General features: G+C 34.5%; 1 protein-coding gene across 10 annotated transcripts in view; it reads right to left on the bottom strand.

Moving 5' to 3' along the window:
- R3HDM1 (R3H domain containing 1) overlaps positions 1-26,827 on the bottom strand; it is a 205,252-nt gene that overhangs the window by 29,869 nt on the left and 148,556 nt on the right. For all 10 annotated transcript variants that reach the window (XM_037848731.1, XM_037848729.1, XM_037848727.1 and 7 more), the window contains 2 exons: positions 19,687-19,841; positions 16,433-16,584 (listed from right to left, as the gene is read on the bottom strand). In XM_037848731.1, the coding sequence (XP_037704659.1) occupies positions 16,433-16,584; positions 19,687-19,841 (307 nt within the window). The remainder of the gene's footprint in view (positions 1-16,432; positions 16,585-19,686; positions 19,842-26,827) is intronic.

Raw genomic sequence — 26,827 nt, 5'->3', positions numbered from 1 at the left:
CTTTCATCAATTGCAACAAAAATGTACCGCACTAATGCAAGGTGGTACATGGGAACTCCATGTTTTATGCACGATTTTTCTGTAAACTCATAACTTCTCTAATTAAAAAAAACAGTATTTAATGGAACTGTAAAAAATATATATTGGTTTCCCTTTGGGGAAAAAAATCACATTGAACTGTCCATCAACAGATGAATGGATAAACAAATATGGCATATCCCCACAATGGAATATTATTCAGCCAGAAAAGGAATGAAGTTATGACATTGCTACAACCTGGATAAACCTTGAAGAGATGGTGCTGAGTGGAAGAAGCCAGTGACAAGAGGCCTCATATTATATGATTCCATTTATATGAAATGTCCAGAGAGGGCAAGTCCATAGAGAACAGGAAGGGGATTCGGGGTACCTCAGGGCTCAGAGGACGGGGAATGGGGAGCGACTGCTAATGGGGATCCCGTTTCTTTCTGGGATCTTGATAATATCTTAAAATTGATTGTGGCAATAGATGTCTGTAATATACTAAAGAAAAAAACACTGAAATGTACATTTTAAATGGGTGAATTATATGGGGTGTGAATTAAATCTCAATAAAGCTGTTTCATAAAAAATTAAAAATAAAATAAAATAAAATAAAATAATCCTTTAAAAATGGGGGGAAAAAAATCCTTAAGCTTGTGAGCCATACTTGGCTTACAGGACACAGGTTGTGGACCAGTTGGAAGGTATAAACCTAGAAGCAAAACTGCTAAAACATAAGGTGTGCATGCCTACAACATTAGAAGATAAAATCTCACTGTTTTAAAAAATGGTTGTACGAATTTATTTTCCTTCTAGCACTGTTACCAACAATGAGCGTTTTGATTGTTTTATGTGTTGCAACTAAAGTCTCACACTTTGTGGCTTCCTTTGAAAGGTGTATTTTTATTAACATAAGTTCTTAATTTTAATGTAGTCCTATTGATAAATCTTTTTCTTTATGGTCAGAGCATCTTACGTTCTATTTAAGAAATCTTTCCCTACCCTGAGGTAATAAAGATAAATCATCTATTTGATATTCCAAGACACTTTATTGTTTAGCTTTACACAACTGGAAGCCTCATCCATCTAGAATTGATTTTTGTTTCTGACATGAGCTGACAGTAGTCAAGTTTCATCCACCCCTCACATATGAATCCAACTGTCCTAACACCAATTAATGAGAAATCCATACTCTATGTAGTGCCACCTTTCTTATTAATTAAATACCTTGTGACTTAGTTTCTGGGCTTGTTATTCTGTTTTAGTCCTCCTTCCTTGGACCGGCACCATATTGTATTAATTACTGTGGCTTTATAATAAATCTTGGTAATTGGTAGGACAAGTCCTCCTCCTACTATTGTCTTTTTCAATGGGGTCTTCGCTATTCTCAGCTCTGTGCTAAGGACTTAAACTTCAATATCAATTTAAATGTTCCACAAAACAAAAACCAAAACAAACAAAAAAGAACCATAACACCATAACAAAAATAGACAAAAACTACTGGGAACTTAATTGGGATTTCACTGAACCTATACTTTGGGGGAAATGGGCATTACTGGGTTTTCAAAGCAATGAACATGGTAAATATACCCAATTACTTAGGTATTCTTTAGTTCCTCTCAATAATGTTTTATGGTTTTCTGCACAGAGGTTTTACATATGTTGTTAAGAGTTATCCTTGTGGATTTTTAAAAAAATTCTTTGATTACATTTAAAATTTTCATTTTCAAAATAATTCTGTAACAGGTTCTAAAATCAGTTAGTGTTTAGTGTGAGTCTACCTTTATCCCTGTGGTATATTCTTTTCCCTAATACTCTAAACTATGATTTTGATGAAATAGATGTTTTTTATATTGATTTAATACATTCTTGTTTCTAATGATATGTTAGTATTAAAATTTTTCTGTACACTTAACATAAAATTTGAAGACTTCTGGCATATGTTTGTATCATAAGACGTCACCACCCCCAAAAGTTGCCTTGTGCCCCTTGGTAATCGCTCTTGTCCTTCCTCCTTATCTCCTAGTTGTCTGCAGGCAACCACTGATCTGCTTCCTATAACCAGAAATTACATTGCATTTTTGTGAATTTTAGATAAATGGAATCATACAGTATATACTCTTTTTTTGGTCTAGCTTTTTTCACTCAGAATAATTATGAGATTCATCCATGTTGTTGTGTGCATCAATAGTTCATCCTTTTTATTGCCAAATAAATCAACTGATGAATATTTAACAATTTCTTTAATGTATTCACCTATTTCTGGACATATGGGTTGGTTCCAGTTTTTAGCTTTTACAATAAAGCTGCTATGAGCACTTGTGCCCAAGACTTTTGAGTATGTGGACATATGCTTTCATATCTCTTGGGTAAACACTTAGAAGTGCAATAGTTGGGTCATATGGTAGGTATATGGTTAACATTTTAAAGGACTAATACTTTTCCAAAGTGGTTTCTTTTAAATTGACATTTGAGAATTCTTTATATTTTCTCCATGCAGTCCTTTGTCAGATACATGGTTTTCAAGACAGCTTTTGCTTCCCTTTTCATTTTTTTCCTTCTATATAGAGCCAGTGTCCATCTGGTATCATTTTCCTTCTGTTTGCAAGACCACCTTTAACATTTCTTGTAGAACAGGTCTGCTGTTGACGAATCCTTTCAGCTTTTGCATGTTTGAAAAATTCTTTCACTTCTGTTTCTGAAAAATATTTTTACTGGTATAGAATTTTAATTTTTTTTTTCTTTCACCACTTTAAATATAGATGTTACGCCACTGTTTTCTGGCTTGCATTGTTTCTAAGAAGAAGTCTGATGCCATTCTTATCTTTGTTCCTCTCTATACAATATGTCTTTTTCTCTGGCCAGCTTTAAGATTTTTTCTTTATAAATTTTTAAGCTATTTTCTTCATGCTTTATTTGCCTGGGGTTGGTTGAACTTTTTGGATCTGTGGGTTTATACTTGTCATCAAATTTAAAAATTTTTCAGTCATTATTTATTCAAATATTTTTGTTCCTTCCTTTCCTCTCTTTCAAGGAGTCAATTATACATGTAACTAGCCCCCTTAGAGAGCACTGATGCTCTGCTCACTTTTTTTTAAAATTCAGTTTTATTGAGATATATTCACATACCATACAATCATCCAAAGTGTACAATCAACTGTTCACAGTACCATCACATAGTTGTGCATTAATCACCTCAATCTATTTTTGAACATTTTCCTTATACCAGAATCAGAATAAGAATAAAAAATAAAAGTAAAAAAGAACACCCAAATAATCCCCCCCATCCCACCCTATTTTTCATTTAGATTGTCCCCATTTTTCCACTCATCCATCTCTACAGTGGATAAAGGAAGTACGATCCACAGGGTTTTCACAATCACACTGTCACCCCTTGTAAGCTACATTGTTATATAATCGTCTTCAAGAGTCAAGGCTACTGGGTTGGAGTTCGGTAGTTTCAGGTATTTACTTCTAGCTATTCCCATACATTAAAACCTAAAAAGTGTTATCCATATAGTGCGTAAGAATGTCCACCAGAGTGACCTCTCAACTCCATTTGAAATCTCTCAGCCACTGAAGCTTTCTTTCATTTCATTTCACATCCCCCTTTTGGTCAAGAAGATATTCTCAATCCTACGATGTCAGGTCCAGATTCATCCCTGGGAGTCATATCCTGCATTGCCAGGGAGATTTACACCCCTGGGAGAGTGGACCCACGTAGGGGTGAGGGCAGTGAGATCACCTGCTGAGGTGGCTTAGTTAGAGAGAGAGGGCCACATCTGAGCAACAAAGAGGCACTCACTTTTATTTTGGTCCTTTTTTCTCTCCAGCAGAGTCTATCTTGATTGTTTTACTTTCCTCATTTGGATTTTAGTCTCCTGTTTCTTTATGTACATTGTCATTTTTGATTGGCTGCAAGGCATTGTGAATTTAACTTTTTTGGGTGTTGGATATTCTTGAGCTTTTATTCTAGGTCACAGTTAAGTTATCTGGAAACAATTTAATTCTTTTGAGCATGGCGTTTAAGCTTTTTCACTAAGGACCAGAGTAACTCATTATCTAGGGCTAATTCTCCCCCTTTACTGAGACAATCTCCTTTTAAGTCCTTTACCCCATTACCCATGTATTATGTGGTTTTGATATTGGCTGCTAGGAACACAAACTATTCCTGTCCCTCTGTGATCTCCAACAATTGTTCTGCCCGTTTCTTTCGAGTGCTCCTTTCCCTGTCTTGGGTTCTTTTTTTTTTTTAATTTAAATTTTTACTTTGAAATACTTATAATCTCACAAGAAAGTTACAAAAGTAATACAATCCCCATACAGAGAACTCCAACATAACCCTTTACTACTCAGATACCCAAACCCACCAATTTTAACGTTTTGCCACATTGCCATAACATTCTAGCTATTTATTCATCATTCAGTCCATCTATCTTTTCATCCATCCATCTGTGCATCTATCTATGAATCTATCTATAATCTACCTTTTCTAAACACTTAAATAGAGGTTGAATATTGCATGCTCCTTGGAACCTTAATACTGCCATGCACGTTTCCTAAGAATAAGGATATTTACCTATGTGTTCAAAACTTAACTTTAACTTGTTTCTTTCCTGGAGTTCTTTAATCTGGCTTCTAACACATATTATCTTGAAGGTTACACATGCCCTCCTCTTTTCATAGTTGGTGTTTTTCCCTCTTAATGGTCTTCATGCTTCCCAACAACATTCAACTGTGAATCTTTGAAATCTCCTTGTAGGTTGGTTTCCATGTTATGATGATGGTTTTCTGATGTCAGACCATTTACTCTTGGTGTTTCGTGGCTGGCTATTAATCATGTAGTACAGGGGCTGGAAAACTATGGCCTGTGGGCTGAATTGGATCTACTAAATATTTTTGTATGGCCTACAAGCTAAGAATGGTTTTTACAGATGAAAATTGCAATCAATTTGATGACAGAGAAAGCTAACTTTGAATTCCAAATAAATAAAATGTTATCTCCTCCAAAATAATTCCACTCTTCTCAATAGAAAACCTGTATTTTAAAAATCACACTTAATTATTATTATATTTACAATTCTGTCAATAAAAGTTTTGTGGATATTTATTTTTTCTTCTTATATAAATAACTAAATAATATACACACTTTTATATCTTGACGTGTAAAATCTAATATATTTATTATTGGTCCTTTACAGGAAAAGCTTGCTAACCTAGATCTAGTAGGTCTGTTAAAATAAACAATATCTAATTACTCTTATCTCAATTCCCGTACTTTATTGTTGCTAGTGGGACATTTTCCAGCAAGATATCTCAAAACTTTTCTTAATCCTCATCTCTAATATTACCAATATTCTTTATGCTTTTGTTCTCTACCCACTTCAAATCCTTCTCAAGCACTGCTATTGAACTTTTTTAAAAAAAGACAGACTTCATCATATACATTCATATTTCAGAAAAAATAGTTACTTGTTATTTAGAAAATAAAATACAAATTTCTTAGCCTGACCTTTGAAGCATTACATTTAAGAAAAAAAAAAAAAAAGAAAAAAAAAAAAAGAAAAAAAGAGCAAGTTGCAGAATAAAACTACAGTAAGATTCCATATATGTAGAAAAATTCACAGCAACACCCACAAAAAATCCGTAATTTCTACACATCAAAACTAAAACACTAATCTTCCCTCCCGAAACCAGTTTTTCATGTATCTATTTAAAAGTAGTAAAAGTGCTAGAAAGACTGCAAACTCTAAACAGTGAGTATGCTATGAATAATTGTTTTCCAGAAAAAAGGGCAGTGGGTTAATCGAGTCAAATTTTAATCTTTTACTTAATTTTTCTAAACTAGAACCTATGACTTATGCAATTAAAAATGTAGAAAATACAATGTTTAAAATATATAATGCCTAACAAAGTTCATCTATATTTACGCATTCCAAAATGACTCATGTAGTGCACCAAAATTTAATGGTGATTATCTCTAGGTGAGGTTGTAGTTGATTTGCTTTTTCATACTTTTTTACATTCTGAAATTTTTTTGTATTTCCAAATTTTCTACAGACTATATTTTACATGTATAACCATAAAGACCCAAGCAAGGTAAAGAAAGAAAAGACCATTTCAGTAAACAAAATACAGATGTAGAATTATTTTGAATAGTTTTCAATAATAGAAACGCACTGAGAGTTTCTCACAAGTACCCTGTATGATTAGTTTACTGATGCATAAAATGAAGAGCTTTTTGCATGAAAAATTACCTATTTTTGCATGTAAAATTACCTATTTAAATATTATCATTATTCTGATCCAAATATCATGCTCACCTAGTTTCAGTGGGTTCATGAAAATGAAATAGTTACAGAAAAGAACAAAACTGGACTCCTACCTCACACCATATACAAAGTGAATGCAAAATGAATCAAAGACCTAAAACTATAAAACTCCTAGAAGAAAACAGCACAGTATGTTCAGAAACATGTATTAGCAATGGATTCTTAGACTTTATACCCATAGCACAAGCAACAAAAGAAAAAATAGTTAAATGGGACTTAGGCAAAATTAAAAACTTGTTTGCTTCAAGGATGTTATCAAGAAGATGAAAAGACAATCTACAGATTGGGAGAAAATATTTGGAAACCATGTATCTGATAAGGGTTTAATATCCAGAATATATAAAGAATTCTTATAACTCAACAACAAAGAGACAAATAACCCAATAAAACAATGGCAAAGGATTTGAATTGACACTCCTGCAAAAAAAGATACACAAATGGCCAAAAAACACATGAAAAGATGCTCAACATATTAGCCATTTTGGAAATGCAAATCAAAACCACAATGAGATGCTAACTTACACCAACTAGAATGGCTTTTATAAAAAAATAAAAAAATAGAAAATAAATGAGTGTTGTTGAAGATGTGAAAATCCTTGTGGCATTTTTGATAGCAATGTACAATGGAGAAGCTGCTGTGGAAAACAGTTTTTGCAATTCCTCAAAAACTTAAATATAGAATTATTACATGACCTGGCAATCCCACTTCTAGGTATATACCCAAAAGAATGAAAGCAGGGACTCAGACATTTGCACACCAATGTTCATAGTGGCATTATTCACAATTACCAAAAGATAGAAGCAACCCAAGTGTCCACCAACAGACGAATGGATAAACAAAATGTGGTATATACATACAATTGAATATTACTCAACCACAAAAATGAATGAAATTCTGATACGTGTGACAACATGGAGGAACCTTGAAGATAGCACGTTGAATGAAGTAAGCCAAACACAAAAGGACAAATTTGTGTGATCTCACTTACATGAAATAATTACAATATGAAAATCATGTAGTCAGAATTTAGAATACAAGCTACCAGGGGCAAGGGTGGGGTAGGGAATGGTGAATTAATGCTTAATTGGTACAGAGTTTCTGTTTGGAACCACGGAAAAGTTTTGGTAATGGATGGTACTGATGGTAACACAATGCTGTGAATGGAATTGACACCACTGAATTGTATACTAGAAAGTGGTTAAAATGGGAAATTTTATGTTGTACATATATTATCACAATAAAAATTAAATAAAAAATCAAGTGGTACAACACAAAGTGAACCCTAATGTAAATTATGGACTGTATTTGATAAATATAATAAAATTGGTTCATCAACTATAAAAAATCTACCCCACTAATGTAAAATGTTAATAAGGAAAACTGTGTGGGTGTAGTGGTGATGGTATGAGAATTGTGTACGCTCTATAAACCTACCAACTGCTCTAAAAAATAAAAAAAAAAGATAAAAAAAAATAGCCACAGCATCCTTTCCCTTCCTTCCCATTTAAGATCCTTTTTGCCAATAAAATTTACTTTACTAATGATTTTTGCTGATAAATACATGCTACCAAATGAAAAAGCAATGGTTACATCCACTGAAGATGAAATGAATGTTCTGAAAAGCCAGTGTTTTACTTCTGAACGTAACATTCTTACTATACCTTATTTCCCTGGAGTAGGTGTTGTAACAGCAGAAATGAAACTTCCCTAAAAGATATGATTCACATGGACAGACTTTATTATCGACAATCATTTTAAAGGATGGCTGAGGCAAACAAAAAAGCTCAATATGCAAGAGTTAAAGCTTCAAAAGAAAAATAAAATGAGTGCAAGAAAGTATTAGTAGAACAAAGGGGACACTGGGGAAATACTAGGATACAAAAATCAGGAAAAACAGAGTGTGGGAAGAAGAAAAGTGAAAAACTTAAAGGCAGATTTTTCTTTTCATTATTTCATAAAGATTGCGTAAAGCTCTTTTTAAAAAGGTCTTAAAATATAAAGGATACGGTTTCTTCAAGACTTTCCTCTCAAAATATGCTAGCCTTTTGAGATTACAGATCAAAGATAAACATATATTATCCTTCTGAATTTTAAAATAAATATAGGAAAAATGAAAGGCAAAAAAGGAGAAAAAGCCACTAAAATGAAAGCATTTTGAGGATATTATTATTCCAGCTTGCCACTTTTGAAGAATCTTAGTCACAGGTAAGAACACAAACCAGTCCAAATACAAACAGAAAGGTTGTTCAAAAAGTAAAAATAATTCAAATTCTACTTTTCTGTACAAGGAACCTCTTCAAGAAAATGAAGTTGCTAAGCAACCCAAGCTAAGCAAGACATTTTTCAAAGCAAAGGCTCATTTAGGGTTTTTATAGGAATCTTTCTTCTTCTTATAATCTGGTAATGGAGTGAAGACCATTTAGAAAAACATAAGACTGTTTGGACCAGGACTCTGTAAGTTTAAACTTGATGATACACTTTTCATCTGACAATAAAGATTTTTTAATACTTGTTGGTATGGAGTCATTTACACAGCTTTTACTTGGGACAATGTATCTTGGATGAAAACTAATAAAAAATGACAAATGGAGGCATAATGACTTTATTGCAAATGTGCAAAATATTACCTGTTTGTGGCTACTGATGCATGACTGAAATCTATGTATGAAAACCAGAATAGAGGGCTGGTTAGTGTAGGTCAGTGGTTCTCAACTATTGCTGCCTATTACCAGCTGGAGTTTTTAAAAATAATGATGTTGAGGCTTAAGACTAAGTCCAGGCTAATTAAATGAGGATACACTGGGTGGGGGATCTATGACTGGCATTTTTTTTTTTTAATTCAGTTATTGAAATATATTCACATACCATACAATCATCCATGGTATACAATCAACTGTTCACAGTACGATCACATAGTTATGCATTCATCACCACAATCTACTTCCGAACATTTTCCTTACATCAGAAAGAATCAGAATAAGAATAAAAAATAAAAGTAAAAAAAGGACACCCAAACCCCCCCCCATCCCACCCTATTTGTCATTTAGTTTTTGTCCCCACTTTTCTACCCATCCATCCACACACTAGACAATGGGAGTGTGATTCACAAGGCCTTCACAATCTCACTGTCACCCATGGTAATCTACATTATTATACAATCGTCTTCAGGAGTTCAGACTAGTGGATTGGAGTTTGGTTGTTTCAGGTATTTACTTCTAGCTATTCCAATACATTAAAACCTAAGAGGTGTTATCTATATAGTACATAAGAATGTCCACCAGAGTGACCTCTCGACTCCACTTGAAATCTCTCAGCCACTGAAAGTATTTCGTTTCATTTCACACCCCGCTTTTGATCAAGATGTTCTGAATCCCAGGATGCCGGGTGCAGATTCATCCCCAGGAGTCATATCCTGAGTTGCCAGGGAGATTTACACCCCTGGGAGTCAGGTCCCACGTAGCGGGGAGGGCAGTGAGTTCACCTGCTGAGGTGGCTCAGAGAGAGAGAGAGGGCCACATCTGAGCAACAAAGAGGTACTCAGGGGGAGACTCTTAGACACAATTATATGCAAGTTTAACTTTCCTTTGCAGTAATGAGCCCCACAAGGGCACATGACTGGCATTTTTAAGACTGCTAACATGCTGCCATGACTGCATCATTGGTGGACTCTATATTAATAACGGAGGGTGCTAGAAATTAGGAAATAAGAGTTCAGGCCTTATTCTACAGTTACTTTTCATTGCCTCATAGTTTCATATATGTAAATTCTGTAGTTACTTTCTGTTGTCTCATAGTCTTATTACTTTTTGTTGTCTCATAGTCTTTTATATATGTAAATAAAAATAAATACATAATCTTACCCTTTTTCAGAGGGACATGGTAAAGATAAGTGAGGTTCTAGAAATGTAAAAACTTGGGACAAATTGGAAGAAAGGCATTATTTGCATTTCTAAACTTTCAGAAGCAAAAGCACCATTTTAGTAGGAAGGAAGGTGACGGTAAAGAAAACGTTGCACAAACTACAATACTAGTTACAACCCATTAGGCTAGCAAAATGCTTAGCATCTAGACATATTCTGTTCCTTATTCTCTCAAATTAGCTCTTTCTTATATTTATCTTGCATTATTTTCTTATGGTTTCATATGCCTAAGTTTAGCTTTTCATAAAAACTGTAGCTTACCAAGGATAAGGACTCCATCCTATCTTTTTTTCCATATCTAAATATAAATAAATAGGAAATTCACGTTGGATTAAGTCGTTGGAATTGTGAAGAAAAGCAAATATTTAGTGTTCTCTAAAATAAAGGCTAAATACAGACTACCCAAACTTTATACTCTTTACTTGAATATCATTTAGTAAGACTTAGCACAGGAAATGATTAAATCTCAGTAACAACACAAACTCTTACATTGTTAATGCATTCAGATATCTTTAGAGTGCCTAATACAGTGTTAGGCACAAAAAACACACTATTCTTTATGTAAGTAAACTCTAAAGAGTTAATATGATAAATATCCCTCCCCACCTCCCTCGGCTGAGTGTTTGCGTAATGTGCAGATTGTAAATTCGGTGAAGTAAAAAAAGAAATAAATTTCCTTAAATCCAAATAAGGGAATGTCTTTGAAGAAGTATTGGTTTGACACATCAGAAAAGAACAAAGATGTAGATTCTGGTTACACAGAAAACACAGGTATATCAGAAAAGAAAAAAATCACAGCAAAGAACTTTGCATACTATTATTTTCAGTCTAAATGGGAACACCACCCAAAATAAAAATATTTGCTCTTTTAAGGACAAACTAATGATATTCTACAGCTCTTTCCAGCTTTCTTATTTACTTTTCTGTTAAGTATCCAGCCACTTCCACAATGTGGAACAGAGCTCAAAAGCAGGTAAGCACTACAGGCATGTGAACTGCTAAAAACAGATGTCTTGAAGAAGATACCATACACTGTTTTCATCACAGAAACCTCCAGGCTCTGATTCACTGCCTGCGTTTTTTAAAACCCAGTCCTCAAAACTCCACTGCAGATTTAAAGCTGCTTTACTGACAATAAGTGAGAGCGAGGAAAGATACTAACACATTTCAACACACTGTGGGCATAATATAGTCATTAATGCAAAACAATATGGCTCTGAGTCAACAATAAAGTTTAATTATTTTCAGTATACTTTAGTATGATTTCCTTACACAGTTTTATAATTAAAGGAATGGGAATTTGAGTTCCTCCTATAGACCAGGCTTACGTGTTTATGGTTCCTCACAGCAATCCTGGGAGGTATTATTCCTATTTTACAAATGAGAAAACAAAGGCACAAAGAAGCGAAGTAACTTGCCCAAGGTCACAAAGGATTGATGACAAGTTTGTTTGATTCCAAAGACCAGGTTCTTTCTAACCACATCAGGCTATCTGATAACTAATGCCTAATGGCACAAAATTTAGTTATCTGAAAACCAATTTGGACCATCTCAAGACCTGATGTCAGATCAGTGAGAGCCCCAAGGAATATAGCACACATTTGGATTTCAGAGAAAACGGCAGAAGACTGATTCATCAGGCATGCAGTTATAAGCACAGTGTGGTACAATAAACAAACAAATGTAAGCTGGCAGAAACAAAATGCAGTCTATCACTTAAAATCTGTGACTGGACTAAAGTCTCTCATCATACGTCAGACATAATAAGGTAGTATAAAAACAAGCTGTAGGCATTTTATATGTAAAACTATTCATAAATTTAATTTCATATGTGTGCTCTCAATCTTTTTCATGTTTCCACATCTGAATCTATGTTAGTATGTGATTAGGTATAAGGAAAACAGTAAGAAAGCTAAAAACCGGGGTAGAAACATGAGTTATTCTAGCTTGTACAGGTTTGGGAAGTGATCCAACTGGAATGGGTTCGGGAGGGGGGACATTAAAACCAAAAAAAAACAAAAACAAACAAGAAGAAAATTGCTGACCTTTAGGACATGTTCCCATTTATACAAAATTATGTTTTGTATATGTATACTTTGTATTATGTGAAGAAATGAAAAATAAAAACAGAATGTTTCAGATTAATATCTACTACCCCCACCCCCCAAAAAGATAAAAAATAATAACAAATATCTGCTAACCTGATGTTCGCAATGTATTCTTAAGGGAAAAAATGAAAGAAAATGTGTATATCACTAAAACCTATCAGCCAATTCCTGTATCTGCGTATTTTATACGTGTATATGTTTGAATGGGCAGAAGATCAATGTGACAGAAAGCCTACTAGCCTGGTTACCTGGAGTGGTGGACAATGATAAGGTTTTCTTTTACACATCTTTGTATTGCTTCAATTGTTTCAACAACCATCAGGTAGTCTGTAATTTTAAAAATGCTAAACACCAGTAATGAATAAGTCAAAATGGAAATTAAGAAAACAAGTCCATTTATAACAGGATGTAAATGAGTAAAATATCTAGGAATAAATTTAACCAAAGAAGTAAAAGATTTGTATATTGAAAACTACAAAACATTGCTGAAAGGAATTTAAAAACATCTAAATAAAAGGAAAGACATCCTATGTTCATGGATTCGAAGACTTAAATATTGTTAAGATGTCAATACTACCCAAAGCGATCTATAGATTCAATGTAATCCCTATCGAAATCCTAGCAGCTATTTTTTTTTTTCCAGAATTGGGAAAGCCAAATCCTCAAATTCACATGGATCTACAAGATGCCTTGGATAGCTAACAATTTTGACAAAGAAGAACAAAGTTGGAGGTCACAGACTACCTGATCTCAAAACTTACTACAAAGTTACAGGAATCAAACAGGGTGATACTGACATAAGACAGTCACAAAGACCCATGGAATAGAACTGACAGTCAAGAAATAAACCCACATATTTATGGACAAGTGATTTTAGACAAAGAGTGCCAAATACACTGAATAAGGAACGAATAGTCTCTTCCACAAACAGTGCTGGGAAAAGTCAATATCCACATGCAAAAATGAAGATGAACCCCTACCTCATACCATGTATAAGTATTAACACAAAATGTATCACTGACCTACATGTAAGAGCTAAAAATAAAAAAACTCTTAAAAGAAAACATAGGGGAAAATCTTCATTATGCTGAATTTGGCAATGATTTCTTAGATACAATACCAAAAACACAAGCAACAAAAGAAAATATAAATTGGACTTCATCAAAATTAAAACTTTTGTGTATCAAAAGACATAATGGCCAACAAACACATTAAAAAATGCTTGGGATTCGTCACAAGGGACATGGATATTGAAACAACAAGGAGATACCATATCATACCTGTAGCCCTTCAGCTACTATTTAAATAAAAGGAAAATAACAAGTGCCGGGGAAGATGCAAAGAAAACTGGAAACCTCATACCCACCCTTGGTAGGAATGTAAAATGATGCAGCCACTGTATAAAACAGAGACAGAAAGTAGATTGAAGTTACCAGAGGTTGGGAGCTGGGGGCTGGGGGTAGGGAATGGGGAGTTAACACTTACTGGGTAGTTTTTGTTTGGAGTGATGAAAAAGTTCTGGTAATGGATGGTGGTGACGGAAGCACACCATTGTGAATGTGACACCACCGAACTGTACACTTAAATGGTTAAAGTGGGAAATTGTACATGTATGTTACCATGATAAAAAATGTTAATGGAAAAAATTTTGAAGTAAGTAAACATAACAAGCACAACAAAGGCCAATATTATAGTACATAAATGATAATAACATGTAAGTAAAATACATGTGCGAACTGGTCTTTGCTATTAAGAAGTGTGTTCATTCATTAAGGTTGTACCGAACTAATCTGGGCCAGGCTCTGTTCTAGGTGCTTGAGTACACACAGAAATCTCTGCTCTTTATGTAAATACACTGGCATATGTAAGATAAAGTATAATTTATATAAGCTACTACATCTAGATTTTTGAAGGAATGGTCTCTATATATTAGCCCTTAAATAGTAATTCAATTATTTGATCAAAAATAAATAGCAATAGTGAGTCTTCAAGTGATAGTTCCAAGTAAATTTGAAATACTATAGAGATCTGGCTATTAAATACTGCTATATTTTGTAAATGACTTGACTTCCTATCAAATAAGTAATCCAGAGGTCTTAGGATCAAGTTTGAGAGGATGCACATTCCCTGCTTTTTATGTACCACTTGTTCCATTTCTCACACTGGTAATCTTTAGTTGGAATAGACAAATGCCACCAGTTTGTTACACAGTGATCAATCACTACTGAAAACCTTAAAATTCCCTTAAATTTAACAGCCTCATTTGGGTCACACCCCCAAACTGTCAGACTTTTCCCTCAAGATTCCAGCTGGAGGCTGATGGGGACTCTCACCCATGTCCTAACTGTTGTGCTCCAGCCTATTCTTCAGGCCAAGACTAGCTCTCTGAATCTTAATTTTCTTTGTAGAAGCAGGTCCATGGACTAAAACTACACTTCTAATTTGTAGTCATCAGCACCTACCAGACAGCTCTGTGGGTTCTGTCACCACCCCTGCATGTTTAAATAAGGCTGAATATAGCAGGGAATATAGACTTGTGCTCTCTGACCTCCGAGTGCCACTGCTGGGGCACTGAGAAGTTAAGCATGATCTTTGTGTTTCAAGAGAATGATAAATATAACAAATGTGGAAAAGTTTTAGAGCCTAGGCCATCCTGCATAGTTCATCTCCTTTCCTCATGAAAGCCCCTCTTCCCAGCATACAGGCCTACTGAAGTAACTTAGAAAAAAGGGTGTCTTTTGATTACCAGAAGTCCTCGTATTAAGTAATACCTATTTCTCTCAGTCTCTGCCCTACAGAGGAATGATTATGTTGATAATTCTTTAAACATAAACAAAAGTTAGACTTTGGTACAAAAAGCAGACAACTGAGCAATTTTTACATCCTCTACTTCTTCCTTTAACAATTGACATTATAGATTCCAAACTTATAAAAAATTACAAAAAGAGGCTAAGATAGAGTATTTTCTCCTTATTTATATAATTCAAAACTCATGCAACGTGGGAAATAGGAAACGTAACCCAGTACACATTTCTATTTTTGTTGTGTAGCAGCTTTACCTCAAAAGAGCTGGGTATAAATATAAGAAAAAAAACTCCAAAGCTTCCTGTGAAATTCACAATCAACATGCCACTTAAGAAACCTAGGCCTCTTCGATCATATGCCCAAATACTGGCAGCCAGAGTCAGAAAGAGAGGGGAAATATGTGAGTTCCTCTGGGGGAATTATGACAACAAAACGAGAAGCAAGTTCGCATTTTTTCAAAGCTGATTTCAATGAATCAAGTATGTCAATCCCTTCTCCACACCCAAATGTCATCTGTAATCACAACTGGGTAACAACAACTTCTTATCAGCAATTATAATTCAGGTCCCCAATCTTATAAAGAGCACAGCTACCCCCCTGGCACCTTTAAAGGGGTGTCATGAAGAATAAAGAAGAGGCTTTGTAATATATTCCTAACAACTTCGACTAAAGGTATCAGTACAAGGGAAGATTATTATTAACACATTAGGCTTTTCAAAGAAGATTCTGCTCTTCAAGTTGCAGTATCTAATGAAATACTTTATAACTTGCTTTGAATTACTACCTTTTACTTCTTTTATATACCTCCTCCCCTTAACTGATGAAAATTAAATTCCCCAGAGTCTAAAAAAATTTCAGCAAGGTATCTTACTACTGAAATTAGATAGAGGAAACACATTCTTCCCATACTCTACAAAAAACCTGAATATTTTCAACAAACAAATGCTCTAAACCCCAAGGCCTATGGCCAACTATTACTCCATTTGGGTGAGTAAAAGGAGATTGGCTTAATTTTTAGGCACATGAGAAAAGATATGATTTTCCTGTAGTTTACATACGGAATGTTTTGCTTATACTGATTTTGTTAGTAGAAATATTAGAAAAATAGACTGCATCATAGTTTTCCTATTTTACATTAAGAATGATCTAAGATAATGCCTCTTATACAACTTTAAAATTACCAATAGACCATGGTTCTGATAAACAATGAGAAGCTGGAGGATCAGGATTCTTAGTCATACTTACCTTAAATTATTTTGTTGACCAGGTGGAATGATACTATAGTAAACTGGCATTCCCGTTGTGGGTACAGATCCTTGACTAGATTGATTAGGAAACAGAATAGGCTGTTGATAAGTCTGATGGGCAATTTCTTGAGAACCTTGAGGCAGTGAAACCTAAAATTTGAAAGACAATTTAAGGGGAAAAAGTTCTTCAAAATCTTGCAAATGTTTAAGTCTGCAGTCTCCATAAACTTTCAAAGTATGAGTAGTTAGAATAACCTAAAATGCCAGTTAGCTTTCCTGATAAGTTAGCCACAGCAGTACCATGTTATTTCTATGTTCTCTTGAGTCAGCTATTGTTTTTTGCTAGCATTTATCAATTGTACATTAGGCTAGATGAATTGGAGTCTAAAAAAAAGATAAGATTTATGCCCTTAAATAGAAGTTATTTTTAAAAAGAAACTGTTTTCATTTGACATAGAAACAGTAAAAGTTTGCTTTAGGCAGAGCTAAGTAAAACTCAAGGAGAGTGTCAGCATAGTACAATGGATCAGAAAGAGTTTGAGCTTTGGAGCTTGGGATCTAGATGTGGTATCAGCTCTATTACTTTTACTATGTTACGTGGGATAAATGGTTTAACTGTTCTGAGAACCTTCAATCCCTTATCTGAAACAATGGGAATGCCACTTCTATCACTGGGGAGGTAGATCTTCATTAGGAGACAGCACATTTAAAGATCTGACACAGTAGGCATTTGATGAACGGTGGATCCTTTAATTTTCTGCTTTTTATATTACCTATATCGAAACTGCATGGGCATAATGGGTCCTTCAATTCTCTAGTTTCTACACTTTCTAAAATAGAAACCACACAGGAATAATGAGTTCTTAATTTACAAATGTGCCACAATATAAAAGTTGAATTACAGTGACTTTGGCAAATAAAGCCAATATAAAAGCTTCTCAGTGATGGTGATGATGTTAGTCATACTAGCACTAATGGTAGTAGTAGTAATACTGATGATTATGATGGTCAACATGATTGAGTACTTACTTCCTTGTTCTACCAGGTTTGTTCTAAGTATCTCCTTGTTTTCATAATGACCCTAAAAAGGTACTTTTATCATCTCTGTTTTATAGATGGGGAAATTGAGGTTAAGTAACTTGTCCACGGTTTTATAGCTAGTTAGTAGGAAGGCCAGGATCGGATGCCATGCCCTCCAGCTACAGAGCCTTAGCTCTTTAACCACTTCACTATTCTCTATACCTGATACCTGGCTCTGTGATTTCTAAGTCAATGATGAATTTCTAAGTCTTGCCTAAATGACATGTTTCTGAAATACAACTAGTCCTCTCAAAATACACAGTAATCTCTTCATTACTCTATCTTGGCTCAATTATAGCAAATAGAAAATCACTGGTTGGATTTATCTAACTCTATGTAATATGACATATTTCAGTCTTTTTGTCTATGGAGGCAATGTAACATTCTGAGATTATTATTTTTGATTGTATCTAAGTTAATACACGTGTAGGGCAGATCCAGAGGAAATGACACAGCTCAATCTAGACAGTTCAAACTACTGGAATAAATATGTAACTAGTAAGAATAAAACAAAAGTACCAAAAAAGAGAGGGAACACTGAGAATGCACAGCCAGAGAATACATTCTAAGGAAAGATGACTTTTCTGACTTTTGAGATTACACTTTATCACCACTGAACTTGTCTGCCAAATGTAGTAGGAAGTATAAAGCAGGCTGCCATTCCCTGCTGGTCAGAAGAATCCTTCCTCAATCGTTCACCCAGAGGATTATATGAAGTACCATGAAAAACACATTACAATACTGAAATATTTTCAATATCTAGCTCTATGTTTTAAAACTTCACTAATAATGTTACAATATATTAAAAATTATATTTCTCTTACTAGACTGTGAGTCCCTAAATGTCAAGGGCAGATCTTTTTAATTTGAATCTTTAGCATCCAGCCATGTATTGGACTAGGTGGCATGACCAGAAGGGAGAGTTCTTGGATCTGTGCTGATCCTGTCTAATGCCTAGCTATGGGGAAAGGTGGGGAAGGGCAAAGTCTCAAGTGCCTAGGGTCAAGCAGGGAGGGTATCGAGTAAAGCATTAGGATGGGAGTATGTGGAAGAAAAGAAAGATGCAAAATCTACTTTCCAATGCATCTTTTTTTTTTCTTAGTTGCTTTCCATTATCAAAGGACTTTAAAACTAGACATGTTCTTAAGTGTTCAATAACCCTTGGCAATTCTACATTTTACATTTTAATTTTCTGGAATTATACGGAATTTGCTCACACCTTTGCTCATACCCTTCCCTCTCCCCAGAATGCCAACTAATTTATACCCACATATTTCCATGAAGAGCTTCTGTATTAAGTCTTCAACAGCTTTATTTCATGATCCCCTCAGTTACTGGCCTGTATATCATCACCAACTTGTCTACATGCATTAGATAATATTTGGGTATATTTTATCTTCCCAATTAGATTGCTTTTTCCTTGTTGAGATGAATGAAAATAGTCTTCTTGTACTTTTTAACATTAGACTCAGCTAGGGAAAACCAGGAGGCTAACAAAACAAACCCACTTACAAGTTATTCCAGAAAGATGAAGGAAATTAAAAGAAATTTTAGAAAATGTGGCTGATTTGTTGTCATTTTACATGAAAGCCATCTGACATGTATTAAATGATAAGCTATTTCTTAAATGACAGGCTTTAGAACTACAAATGAAAATCCATGATATTTAAAATACATGACAAAATCCTTTTTTGGGATCAAGATGGGGAAAAAAATCAGTAGTATCCAGCATGGGAAACTGCACACTCTTCCTTATTCTATAAGCATAGTTTGACGGTCTGAACTATATCTCACTATTTCAAGTACCTATTCCCTAGACCTCTATTTTCCCTCCACTCTATTCTTTCCACAAAGGAGACTTTCTATGCAGCTGAAGAACAGAGTAAGTTGCTCACTTACATACTTAGTACTTAGTTGGAAGCACAGGCCATCCCAGACAAAATTTACTTGCCAATATTAATGTGGTTCTGATGTTTTTTCCCCCAAATATTCATAACAAATGAATAAAGCAATAAAACGAGGATAAAACAAAGCTGCTAACAACCAATAAAACTCTTAAAACAATAAAGACTACAAAGTTGTTCCAGATACATTTTTCCTGTATAAAGAGGAGATGCACTGTTACTATTCAAAACCTCCTCCAAACCAAAATCTCTAGGAATGACAACATACCTGATAGGATGGCACTGAAGGATAGGGGATGACAACTCCCTGAATCTGATTTCCAATGTTGTTGGGCTGGCCACCGATGAGGCTCTGACTCGGGGGTTGCTGAACTCCAACTACTCCTTGGTAGTTTTGCTGCTGGTTGGCCATAACTTGAAAACCTGCAATGGCACAATGAGTTAAACTTCACTTTAAATTTAATTAATTGCATCTAATAGGTTGTTTTTGTATTTTAAGCAAGTACTTTTGTGTTCTAAAACCACAGAATTTTGTTTAAACAGCAAATCCCCCAAAACCCTCTATTATGATAGCTAATGTAAGAAGTTTACTATGCAGGTTACTTGTCAATTACTGTTCTTTTTTTTTTTTCCTAAAATACTTTCAAATAGAATCTGTGAACAAAGAGAATTTGTTATATCTCTTCACGTGAGGAAATTCATTGACTTGGTTTATGCAGGACAATTACTATGCAATGTGTAGTATAATCTATCATGACAATGAGTTGTTGGGGACCAACAAAAGGAAAATGCAGGGCCCCTTGTCAAAAAATTAAGAATTTCAAGATGGTATCAACAGATTCTTAACTCAAGGTCAGGACACTTGTGTGACTGCAGAGGTTGCATGCCCATGAAATTGGACTCACTGTGAGAAAAAGAAGGAAAAAAAAAAAAAAAGAAAAAAGAAAAAGAGGGGGGGAACCTTTAAAATGGTTGCATCTTTGAAAAATCACACTAACATATGAACCTTTATATATAAGGCAAATGGAGTTATTCAGTAATTTACCAGATTATTTCCTCACTATATTATTAACTTCATTTCACACAAAAACAGATCCTTAAAGAGATTAAATAAACTTGCTGAAGTCACAGATAAACACCTAAGGGACAATGGTCCCTAAGCTGAAAACACTATTGGTAATTTTAAGTAGTAAGAGTATATTTTTATCAAGTGAACTTATCACTTTATTTAAATAAAAATATGAATTGTATTTTGTTGCCTGATCCTAAGAGGACTCATTTAGGTAAGCCAGTTAGCTAAAAACTCATGTAAATTAATAGAAGCTATCACAATTTTTTTTTTTTAAATGAAATTGGATTAAAGTAACTAACCACCTAGCCTCAGGGTATTTGAAAGTTTTCTGCAAAGATAATCGGAGCTACAGAACTACCTATACATAGTCCAGCAACTAAAAGGACAGTGAAATAATTTTCCTTGATAATACCACACATATACTTTGCTATCTTATATACATCAGTTTTCATTTCCATTTTTATAAATTCCTAAAGCAGTAGAAACTGCAAAGATCCTATTTAAGCTATTGACTATAGGCAACAGCATCACTGTAGTTGCCTAGAAGCCTCAACGATTCTGCTCAATGACTAAATAATTGAACAAAACCTAGCATTAGCCTTCTCTAAATATATAAATACAAAGTATATCTGGAAACGAATACATTAATAATGACAAAGTAAAAACCCAGTTATAGTTAATTGATCGAAACAGTGAAGGTTTTATAAAATAATGTTATTTCTCTGGCAACAGTGTGTTATGCCCATGTTTTAAATGTATATTCTAGTCCTTATTTGTAATAAAAGTGATTTGATAATAAACTTGTAGGCAGGTAAAGAAATAGAACAAACTTCTTTTTTGCTCTTAATATAACACACAATTGTCAACCTTGTCTCCTGTTCATCAAATGACAGAGTACTTCAAATTCATACTCAAATTCCAAATACCTCGAAACATACATTCACACCTTTCTAGTCCCAGGAAAACAGAAGATAGGAATATAAATGGGATGAGAATAGGAAACTTTTTTCTTTTGCTGGAAATGCCACCTCTCAACACATACACACACACACACAAGCATATATAGCAGACACAGAATTTGGACAAGCCCTTTGCTCTGGAGAATGGGAAAACAAATTCTTAAAAGAATTTGTCAGAATTATAGTCCACTGAAATAGGGGAAAAACGTGGATATCTGGCAAAATTCACTGTAACATAATCTCACGTAATCTTTGACTTAAATAGTCACATTCCCTTAAGAAAGTATTTGCATATTATTATTGCAGTTTATTCAAAGAATATTCAAAGTTACAGACTGTCTTCAAAGAAAGCGTCAAAAAATTTTCCAATTTATGTGCAAATGTAGTACTGATTCCCTTATCTATCCAAATCTACCAGTTTTTGGAGATCTACCTGGAAGCTTCTACCCCAAAATTCTCTCTTTTATGAAAAAAAGGTCTGACACAGAAGGCTTTCAATAAACAGATACAGATTCCATATCATAGTGGGCTAATATTGAGTCACCTGGATACTACTATATAAAATTTGCATTAGTAAATTTCCAACGGTATTTTAGATTCCTTAATGAGATCTAATTTCCTTTAATATTCATACCTACTAAATTGTTATATATCCCTACATGAAAACAAGGCACATTTTGAATGTGACAACATATGATGAAATCTAAAACATGTGACCCCAGCAACTGGTCATTTGTTACAGGGTTTATAAAAAGACACTGTTGAGCAGATGATGCATCAGCTGGATGATAAGATGATTATGACATGGTTCCTATTTTTGAAATTAGGCATTCTTAGCCATGACAATGTATGAGAATAGCTAGCAGTGTAAATAGAATCCTATGAAATAAGAGAGAGAAGTTAAATCTGATTGACGTTAACAGAGGTAGAGACATTCGAACAGAAAGAAAGAAAAAGAAAAGACCTCCCCAGGATAAGGTTAAAACACACACACACACAAATACACAATATATTTGAGTAACAGGGAGTAGACAGGAGTGGCTAGATGTAAGGCATGTAGGAATGAAAAGTGGAAGAGGAAGGTGGAATAGAACACTGGTGGAGAACAAAAGGCTTTGTAAATAGAAGAGCGATGAAATCTAGTAGGAAGTTCTAGAATTTAAAGATTGTGAAAGTATAAAAATGACCAGCATTAGTATTTCATTCATAATAAGTAGCATAAATAAATTGGGAACATGCTCTTGAATAATGAAAAACTTACAGTAGAGCTATTAAAAGTAAGAATGACAAGCTTAAAAGATCTCCAAAGATAACGAAACTTTTCTTTTTAATTGTTGCCTCATGGCTTGTGTATGCCTTTAAAAAAGCCTGAAATGGTGCACTTTTAAGATTGACGGCAGAAACATTAACCTGATCCCCCTTCTAAGACAAACAAACCCTTACGAACTATCAGTGGCTATGCAAAAAAGTAAGTACTCAATATTTACACCTGCTGAATGAACCACAGGGAAAAACATATTCTTAACAGAATTGAACCAAAATAGTATATGATTTTACACAAAACCAGAAACTTATTATGTTCCAACAGGCTGACTGAAAATGTCCAGTTAATCAGTGTCCAAATTTAGTGAATGGCTTCTGATAGCAAAAAGCTGAATTTAAGTTTGAAGGTAACACACTTACAAATAAGATTAAATGCCTATAATCGCCTCTTCATTAAGATGAAACAATCTCGTGAAGATAAATCACATCAATCTGGAATCCATGGTTCCCTCATTAAGCCTTTCCAATGAAACCGCACAGCAGCTGAATCACAGATTTCATGTAACTAACATCAGTGCTTAAATGATATGGAAGGACACAAAATTGTTTTGGTTTCATCTAATATGTAAAGTTTGAAATGCAGGCATTATCTGAATTCTTATGAAAAAAAGTGGACATTAAAAACATATTTAAGCTGGTAACACAGGCTACCAGGAGATAGAAAGAGGGTAGAGATCAGGCATTTGATGTTGATGGACTACAGAATGTTCAGCAGGATTGACTGTATAGATCCAGAAATAGCATAATACTGTGTGATGGTAGCACAATATTGCAAGTACACTGAACAAAGATGTCTGTGAGTAAGGCTGAAAGAGGTGGGATAGGGGAATGTATGACACTAGAGGTAAAGATAGATGATAAAGACTGGGACTGTATAACTTGGCAAAAACTGGAGTGGCCAATGACTGTTACTAAATGAACAAATATAAAAATGTTCTTGCATGTGGGAGAACAACTGAATGTCAACCATGCAAAATGTTGAAAATGGGGTGGTATTTGGGGAAAAAAAAAACACAATCAAAGCACACTGGAGTCTGTGGTCAACAGTAACATTGTAATATGCTTCCATTAAACGTAACAAAGGCAAAAAAAAAAATTTAAATCTTAACATAAGAACGGTAAAGAAATAGAGCCATGAGATAAAATATTTATACTCTTAGAATTCAAAAGCTGAGACACTAATTTTATGCCATATATTATTCAAGTTATAAATTTGAAAACATTATATCAAAAATAAGTACAATCTTAATTATAAGGTTTTACTTAATTATAAAATAGATTCATGGCAGAAAATTTGGAAAATATAAAAAAAAAACACGAAAGAAAAAAATCCCTTGTAAAAAACCACACTCAGATAATCACTATTTGCATGTCATATAAATGGCTACCTTATTTTCTATGCACATATAACAACATAATACCCATTTTCATTATTTATAAAAATGGGATCATAATGACACATTTCAAAACTTTTTTCCATGTGCCACATTTCCATATCCGATCAAGAGGGATTTTACATAGCTATGGGAAGGAAGTATTTAAATAAATTTTCTGAAAACATACTTAGACCTCAAGTTAAGTAATCAAAAGATGAGAAAAGAACTCAACTAATCTGAACCCTCTCTTGCATTTTAAGGAAGAAAACGTATGTCAAGAAGTTAAAAAGACAAAAAGATTTCTTTTTGGATAAACTATGTCAGCCTCACATCTACTCTGGAATTCAGGCCAAACACAAATTCAGCCCCAAATTCCTCTGTCTTATCATACAAAATACTAAATAATTATCATTTCTTCAATGGCACTACAAGATAATATTAATAGCTAGCATTCATATAACATTTATTAGATTTCAGGCACCGGTCTAAGCACTTTACATATTTTAACTCATTTAGTGCTCACCATTTTATGAAACAGGTTCAACTGTTATCCCCATTCTTCAGTTGAGGAAACAAAAGCACAGAGAAATTCATACCTTGTCCAAGGCCACCATCTGGCAAATGGTGTAGATGGGATTTGAACATAGCAGTATGATTCCAAAGTTTACTTTAGAAAGACTTTTCATAGACAAATGTTGAAACAGAAAGGGCACTACAATAATACCTGGCCTCTTTCCATTTGCTTAGAATTTTAGTTAATGAAGACTTCTACAGCAGTTTAATATACCTTCAGTCCCATGTCAATGAAATTATAGGAAAACAAAGAATTACTGTAATATACGATCAATCAATCAGGAAAATGTTCATTTGAATTAAAGATTATTTTGGAGTATAAGCATTGCTATCTAGATAGGAATCAGGGTGGAAGGTTGTTCAGCAGTTAGTTCAGTTGGTAGCCATATGAAGTTGGGGGCTACAAAAGACCAGGTATAAGAGTTTATTATATAGTTAGCCCATAATGTCCTCTATTTGGGAGGGTCTCTCCGTCAAGGATCTGCCCATTACTCCCAAGATGCATCGTTTTTGTGACCTCTGTATTGCAAGGTTACATTTCTTCGCTTTATCATCATTAGACTTCACATGTATAGAACAACTGGATTGGACACCCTGGGGTGTAAGTTCCCCTGGCAATGTGGAATATGACTCCCGGGGAGGAATCCAGACCCGGCATCGTGGGATGGAGAATATCTTCTTGATCAAAAAGGGGATGTGAAAGGGAATGAAGTAAGCCTCAGTGGCAGAGAAATTCCAAAAGGATCTGAGAGGTCACTCTGGTGGGCACTCTTACGCACAATATAGACCATCCTTTTTAGGTTCTACTGACTTGGAACAGCTAGCGGTAAATACCCGAAACTATTAAATTACAACTCAGAACCCCTGAATCCTGAAGATGACTGTATAACAATGTAGCTTATGAGGAGTGACAATGTGATTGGGAAATCCATGTGGATCACACTCCCCTTTGTCGAGCATATGGATGGATGAGTAGAAAAATGGGGGCAAAAACAAAAACAAAACAAAAAAACACCTAGTGTTCTTTTTTACTTTAATTGTTCTTTTTCACTTTAATTTTTATTCCTATTACTTTTGCATATGTGATAATGAAAATGTTCAAAAATTAATTTTGGTGATGAATGATGCACAACTATATAATGGTACTGTGAACAACTGATTGTACACTTTGTATGACTGCATGCTATGTGAATATATCTCAATAAAATCGAATTATTAAAAAAAAAAAAAAACAACTAGGAAAGGGAAGGCTCCGGTCCCATGTCCCTTGGCTCTGTATCTCTCAGTCTGCTATGTTCCTCTTTAGAATTTAGCTTTGCTGTTTGCCTCAAAGACTGCCTTTGCTCAAAATGTAAAGTGTTGCCATTGTCTAGATCAGATAACATCAAGATTTCTCTAGCAAAACTATCATGAACTGATTGAAGTTATATGTTAGGGTTTCTTGGATGTTGGTGCTCTTCTCCACAGAAGTCAGAATGCTTTGCCAAGTAGTCAGACTCGACCCACTGGGACAATGCCAGCTTTAACTTGCACGCCTTGTGTCCACGGGGAGCTGTTCTGTTTCACGGTTGAAGTCCTGAAGTTCTGTGAAGCAATGGCTCTTTTCCATATACTGAGTAGCTTTCCATTCATTTTTTCATCTGAGGCAGGAAAACCCACCAGGTGTGCTTGTTTAATGAACCACACTGGGCAGGAAGCCATCAGGGCCTGGGGAACCTTTCTAAGGCTATCACAATTAAAGGCATCCTTTTATATTTGGTACTCTGTATGACTGGTACACCAGGAGGGAAATTCTACTGGCATTAGGACAGGGACTTGAACTGGTTTTCCAGAAATCAGCATGAGAGGTTTGACCACTCACTGCAATGATAATTACAACAAACAAACAAAAACCAACTAACTGGTTGAAAAACATATCATTTTGGAATATGTTTGGAATACAGAGCAGAGTATTAAAGGCTGCTAAAAGATTATTGGACTTTTTCTAATGAAATGAGACAGGGAGACCTGTGTTGATTCAAGTTCCTATAATCACTAACAAATCTAGAAATACCCCGTGGCAAAAGCACTGAAAAAGTAAAATTCACAATTACCCTCCACATTATT

Source organism: Choloepus didactylus, chromosome 9, assembly GCF_015220235.1.
Source record: "Choloepus didactylus isolate mChoDid1 chromosome 9, mChoDid1.pri, whole genome shotgun sequence".
Taxonomy (NCBI): domain Eukaryota; kingdom Metazoa; phylum Chordata; class Mammalia; order Pilosa; family Megalonychidae; genus Choloepus; species Choloepus didactylus.
This window is presented reverse-complemented; position numbering and strand designations above follow the sequence as displayed.